Source organism: Gekko japonicus, unplaced genomic scaffold (genome assembly GCF_001447785.1).
Source record: "Gekko japonicus isolate JY-2015 unplaced genomic scaffold, Gekko_japonicus_V1.1 scaffold3574, whole genome shotgun sequence".
Classification (NCBI taxonomy): Eukaryota; Metazoa; Chordata; class Lepidosauria; order Squamata; family Gekkonidae; genus Gekko; species Gekko japonicus.
The window spans coordinates 123574-130430 of NW_015164305.1; the positions used below are offsets into that span (position 1 = coordinate 123574).

Consider the following 6857-nt stretch of genomic DNA (forward strand, 5'->3'; position numbering starts at 1 on the left):
ATGGCACAGAGGTCATTTGTTAATGCAACAAAAATTTATACTGGCCTAACGTAAACCACTTGAGGAAGCAGAAGCGGCTTCGTTAGATCTCAGCCATTAGCTTTGATTGCAATAGTGGGGTGGGGGGAGAGTGTAACAGGGCAGAAGAATATATGTCCAGTACACCAGTAATAACACAGTCTTTCCACAATCTCAAATTGTAAGAGTTACCTGTAACACAACTTCTGTTAAAACCTTTAGAGTGATGCTCATCATAGACACAGTGTGTCAATGGTACTGCAAAACTTGATTTCTGATCATTGTAATGCGTTGATCAGAATCTCAGGGTATTATACCACAGTCTGCATGCTTGCTAAATTTCACTTTACTAAATCCTGCATACCCCTTGGAATGCTCTTTCTGTGTTCCATCGATTAAACTGTTCCATATAGAGTAACAGATACTGTACAGGACATAGATCCTAATATTTTCACTCCATATTTAAAGTACCAATTCACTTAAAGTCAAACTAAAGCAGATTAAATGGCAGCTAGCACGTCAGATAGTTATAAAGGCAATATTAAAATAGCCTACAGTAGGGGGGGGAATTGTCCCTCCAGGTTTTAGAACTGTATCACAGAGAAGAAATTACTCATGTTGGCAGCAATCCTGTATTCAGTAGCATATGCTTATTAGCTTTACACAAATGTAGATGGCTGCAAAATTTCAGCACAAACATTAGCTATGGCGAAAAGCAATCAAAAACATCTGAAGTTCCTAACTAGATAAATTTATGTGGTATGGTGCTGAACTTTAGAATAATAGATCACCATCAATATTCAAATTCTTTCTAGTTCAAGCCTGCCTACTACTTCCCTGTATTTAAATCTGTCCCTTCTGAAACATGATGCACATATTTTTGCAAACTGTGATTGCACAAGTAGATCTCTTCCCCAGGCTTTATAGTCAACAACAACAAAAAAAGGGAGAGAATTCAATAGAATGTGAACTCTACATTGGCAGAAAGCTTCATGTCACTCTAATGAAGCATTGCCTAAATAAACCCCTGAGACTCAAAATGCTTCAATAAGACATGCATGTACACACAAACACATATAAACCCAGTTAATTCTCTCTAAACTGCTATAAATATAGTATAGACTTTGGGGCAGCGGGGGGGGGGGGGTAGGAGATGGCTGAAATGCCAGGCGAGAGATGGGGATAGATTCCTGTTCTGTTAATCTGCTGTCAAGTTATACAGAATAAAAATCACCAGAAGCTAGAAGATGCCATAATGATTGTTTAAATGCTGCTCTAAAGAGAATGACAAACACAGCCTAAATCTTTTCACTGCAGGTTCTTAAAAAGATTTAAACAGTCTGTTGTTTGGACCGCTGGGTACCTTTTTTCTCTTGGCTTTGTTCTGTATTTTCCTCGGCTGCAGTTTCCATGGCTGGCTTTATACCATCCACCAAAAATGCTTTCGCTCCCCACCCCCAGCAAAGACTTTCCTCTCTCTTCCTTCTTTCTTCCTTCACTTCTGTCCTTTATTTACCGCTGCAGTGATTGAGTGGCTCTGTTCCTCACTACAGTAGATTACACTCCTTTCCAAAATGCACAAAGTCTTGTCAGCTTCAGTTGCGATCTGCCTACTGGTCCATAAAGATCTCTGCCAGCAAACACTCAGCCATACGTCAGAGACCCCAGTTATAAAATAGCCATTCTGTGCTTGATTGTCTCCCTGCTCGCAATGTATTTGCAGTGGGAACTTGAATCAGCTTGCCTCCCTTTTCTTTTGCGTATTCACCACTTTCCTTTTCTCCCTATGAATGTTAATCAATTCCCGGGTGGAGAATAGATCTGTGACATCAGATGAGGGGCTGCATCTGAGGGAGTGAAAGGAGCCCCCTCCTGTTGCATGACTCAGCGACAACACTAGCCCCCCCTCCCTACACCATCTCTAAGGACAGTCCATGTCATCACACAATATTACAGGGCTCCCTTTCCCATGGGACCCTATTATGATGCCTGCATTTTGATTTATTCCATATGTCCTCCGTTCTCATGCAGGACATCAGCAGGGCATGCTAGTCCATGCATGTTTAGCTTTTGACTTTCAAAGGGATATGTGGGATTCAAATTTTGAAGAGAGTTTGCAGACATAAACAAAACTAAAACACTGGATCAATGCTTGTAGCGGAGTGGGGGGGAAATCTTTTCACACTTCTTTATGGTCAGTTAAACATTATGACACGAGTCTAAGAGGTGGATCCATTCTGCAAGCAATGGAGTCTTCCATCAGCAGAGCACGCCTCTTCGTGCACGAGAAGGAGGTTCAGTCACTAGCAGGATTCAACCCCAAAAACAACGAATAAAGACATGCAGTCAAAAGACCTGTAACCTCTCAGGCTTCATGGTGTAGCAGTTAGACAGTCAGACTAGGATCTGGGAGACCAGATTTCAAATCCTTACTTTTACATGAAGCTCACTGGGTAAACCTGAGACTTCCTGATATTCCCTCAGCCACACGGGGTGCTTGTCAGGATAGAAGGGGAAAGGAAAAACCATGTAGGCCACCCTGAGCTTACTGGATAAAGTTAGCCATGTTTGTTAGTTGCATCCTTTTTCTGGTACAAACATCCCTTTAAATGCAAGACTTTAAAAATGCAGATTATTTCTTTTTTTAGAATTGATAGGATATAATCAGCATCCAGGTAAAATGCCCGGTTTCCACAGGGATGGTACTTAAGAGAACTGATAATTTGCTATTTCAGGTTTTGGTACACGAATAAAACAGTTGCATACAAAATATAGCAACAGTTAACAAATTGGATGAGCCCATGCAATAATATAGGCTTGAAGATTTTTTCAAGAAAATAAAACATTGGGTTTTGTTTTGTTTTTAGTTTATTTGCTATTTAATACTGAGAACCCACTTTGCTGGTAGACCAGCTAATCTAAGGGCCCCTGCCACACGGGGCGGAAAGGGACGGGCTGAAGTGCAGCTTCTGAAAGCCGCACCAAAAGAAACACGCCACGGCGGGATCACATTGATCCCCTGAGCCGCGGCGCATTCCCTCCCCGGCACGATCAGATGCCGGGGGAAGCAACGGAGGGGAACGGGAGACTACCAAACTGCGCATGTCTGAGCATGCGCAGTTCAGGCAGGAGCCGAGGGTGCGCCGGCAGAAAGACGGGCCGGCGATCCCATGGCTGGCATTGATGCAGCTGTCGTGGATGAACCACCTTGGTAGTTGGTTCATTTTTGATGCGTTTTTTCGGGGGAAGGGCCAGATCGGGGACGGGTGCACAACACTGCCCAGATGTTGCAGTGGGATCGCGCCCGTTTGCTCCGGCCCCAATCAGGCCCACAACCCCTCATGTGGACAGGGCCTTCTGGGCACGGACACACACACACACACACAGACATGCAAAAATACCAAAAAAAAAAAAAAGGTTTTCACTCAGTTGTCTATGCTAGTTTTGATTCACTGTGTTTTGAAAATTTATTTAGATCTTTTTTTAAAGGCAAGAGTGCCAAAGTTGCGGTGAGAATGTATCATCTTGGAATGTAGATAAAGCATTGCCTCTTCCAATGTTCTTCAGGTACCACCTCTCCCATGGCAAAAAGATTCAGTATGGGGAAAGCTAGCAGTACAGGAAGAATGCTTGCCTTGCGCCCTTCTCCCTTTTGGGCTCTTTCTGCATGCAGGGGCTTTGGATGTGGCAAGTGCTTTCATATATCACATTTGAAACTTAAATAGCTAGAAGTCATGGCGACCTCTGGCGACTCCTACTGGGGCACAGAGGACGTTCAGAGAAGTGGCTTGATAGCCTGCCTCTGGCCTCCTGACCCTGGTATTCTCTGGAGGTCTCCCATCCAAATACTTGCCAGGATCAGCCCTGCTTAGCTTCCGAGATCTGACAAGATCAGGCTTGCCTGGGCTATCCAGGTCAGGGCTGAGTGAAAAACTTGAAGCAAAGAGCCACCTGCTTGAAGCAGGCACTAGTCACCAGGAAAACAGCAGTGCTCCAATCGCCTCAGCAACAGCAGTGAAGAGGAAGAAACCATTTACATCTCCTCTGGCTTCATCTTAGCTTCTATTAGTCCTGTGCAAAATAGCAGAGACTTTAAGCTTCCATTTAATCTATGTCCTCTGCAGCAATTTCCTTGTCTTTGGGGAAGGGAAGAATGGAAGAGGGGGGGCAGAACAGCATTCAACGTACAGGCTCCCTCCTCTAATTTGTGGTGGTATAATCCCATGGCATTTTTCCCCTTTCAAAATACCTGGGAGTGGGAGTGGGAACTGACTGGGGCTCCACTTTTAGGTACCTGAGCACAAAACATCTCTTCGCCTTTCCATTCCCAGAACACAAAACATCTCTTTACCCCTTTACCTTTCCTATGTGTGTGCATAGCCATTTCGAGTCATTACCTTTTTATGCTCCTACCTCACATACCAAGACAGTATGCTAATATGCAGTCCTCCCAGTATGTGCAGTCACCATTTTATGTGAAGAGGGGCAATGCTCCCTGAAGAAGGGAGCCTTGGCTCTCAAAAGCCCATGCCCCGGAAATCTTGTAGGTCTGCTAAGGTGCTGCTGGACTCAAATCTAGCTGTTCTACTGCAGGCCAACATGACCACCCTCTGAGAAATATGGGGTGATTTCTCACTAGAGCTGCCTCGCAGCACAGCACCGTTTGCCCTGACACAAACATGTCAATTTCACACCCGAGGCTGTGGGGCTGCATTTGACTCAGGGCTTTGCCCGATTTCCTCCGCAGTTTCATGATCCTCAAAAACCAGGATCACGAAACTGCGGAGGAAATCGGGCGAAGCCCCGAGTCAAAATGCAGCCCCGGAGCTTCGGGTCTGAAATTGACATGTTTGTGTTGAGGCAAACGGCGCTGTGCTGCGAGGCAGCTCTAGTGAGAAATCGCTCATGGGTTGTTGCTGACACATACCAAAGCATGAAAACTACATCTGTTGCCCTACTCACACAAAATGGCAATCACACATATCAGGAGGATCAGAGGTAACATCCTCTCCCCATATGTGAGGCAGGGGCACTAAAAACACGAGGACTGAAAGAGGCTTGTGAGTTTTTGAAGGAGGTATGGAAACCAAGCAAACGTATGTGTAAGTCAAAGCATAACATCGCTTAATATGATTTAGCTTCTCGTGGTGCTAGAAAGTTTTATTTATTCACTTCATTAAAACCCCAGCTTTCTCCCCGAAGAGGCTTACATTGTTCCCCCCTCTATTTTATAGGATACGCTGAGTATGTGACCGCCACAAGGTCATTCAGCAAGGTGCATGGCACAGTCGGAATTTTTTTAATTGAACTTCACTTTTTAAAAATAACACATTTATAGCACTGTATGGGTTCTCTCGAAGTAACATGAGAGAACCCATACCGTGCTATAAATGTGTTATATAACATGGGAAAAGGGAACCCGAACACATTTAGCTCCTAACTTCCATGCATTGGTTTGAAGGTCTGCGGGGGGGGGGATTGTGTGCCTCCCTCCCGTGCGCAAACTTGAGGCCACGGTGCTTTCTTTCTGCTGGCGCCTGAGCCAGCCAGCCAGCCCTCCGCCTCGGTGCGCCCCGGGACCACACGGCCCTTTACCCCCTCTTGGCAGCACTCCTTAGCTGCTGCTGCCACCCGAGTGCCCGCGGCGGGAAGAGGTAGGTGGGCGAGGGGGTAAAGGGCCATGCGGTCCCAGGGCAGAGGGCTGGCTTGCTGGCTGAGGTGCCGGCAGCAGGGCACACTTACCTCCTGCCTGGCGGCACCTGCAGCAGCTCCGGTGACCTTGGCTCCCCTGGCAGGCGGCGGCAAGCGCAGCCCCGGCACGTGCTCCCCTCTTTATGCGCCCGCTCTGCTGGTGCCTTTCCCTGCTGGCCATGGGTCGCTGGAGAGGGTCCAGGCAGGCAGGAAGGACGTGGAGGGACGTGGCGGAGGGGAGCCTCGGGGATTGGCGCTGGCTTTTGGTGGGGGGAGGCGAACTTCGGTGTCCCCATCCAGGGCCCACCGCCCCATCCAGGGCCTCCCGCTCTAGGCGAGTGCCTAGTTGGCCTAGCGGGAGAGCCGGCCCTGATCCCATGATTCATGATACAGCCTTTTCTAAGGTTAAAAGAGGCTCTTGCATGCATTGGTGGAACAGCTTGTAGGATCTAATCCATCATCTTTCTTCATATGAAAGGTGCTGCAGTCCCTCAACCATTTCAGCTGCCATTATCTGCACCTTTTCAGCTTGAAAATGTGGGCACCAGAATTACACACAGTATTTCCAATAATAATAATAAGAGATTGGATTTATACCCCGCCCTTCACTACCCGAAGGAATGTCAGAGCGGTTTACAATCTCCTTTCCCTTCCCCTCCCCACAACAGACACCCTGTGAAGTAGGTGGGGTCGAGAGAGCTCTTTAGAGGACTGTTCTTGAGAGAACAGCTCTGAAAGACTTTATGACTGACCCAAGGTCACACCAGCAGCTACATGTGGAAGAGTGGGGAATCAAACCCAGTTATCCCAGATTAGAGTCCGCGTTCCTAACCACGACACCAAACTGGCTATCTAAACAGAGGGTGTACCAGAGACAGATACAAAGGCATTATCATACAGGCTGATCTGGATTTTTTTTAAAAAAGTCATGACATCTGAACAGTATTCTTTTACATTTGCAAAAAAATGTTCATACATTTATGAGTCTACACAGTATGTGCTGACTTGTACTGATGCTCTCTGCCTATTCCTTTAAAAGTTCCAGCATCAGTGACTGAAATTTGTTACGTGATGCATGTGGCTGAAAATTTATGTGCCACCCACATCTTGCCACTGCAGAGATCTAAAAAAAGGAAGAATAAGCCAAA

General features: G+C 46.4%; 1 protein-coding gene across 3 annotated transcripts in view; it reads right to left on the reverse strand.

The window, feature by feature from the left end:
- GPM6B (glycoprotein M6B) overlaps positions 1-6857 on the reverse strand; it is a 73649-nt gene that overhangs the window by 54606 nt on the left and 12186 nt on the right. For 2 of the 3 annotated variants that reach the window (XM_015408815.1, XM_015408817.1), the window contains exon 1: positions 1382-1760. The exons of the other annotated variant lie outside the window; for it this stretch is intronic. In XM_015408815.1, coding sequence (XP_015264301.1) covers positions 1382-1430 — 49 coding nt within the window. In that variant the 5' untranslated portion in view covers positions 1431-1760. Of the gene's footprint in view, positions 1-1381; positions 1761-6857 lie in introns of those variants that run through there. 3 annotated transcript variants of the gene reach the window in all.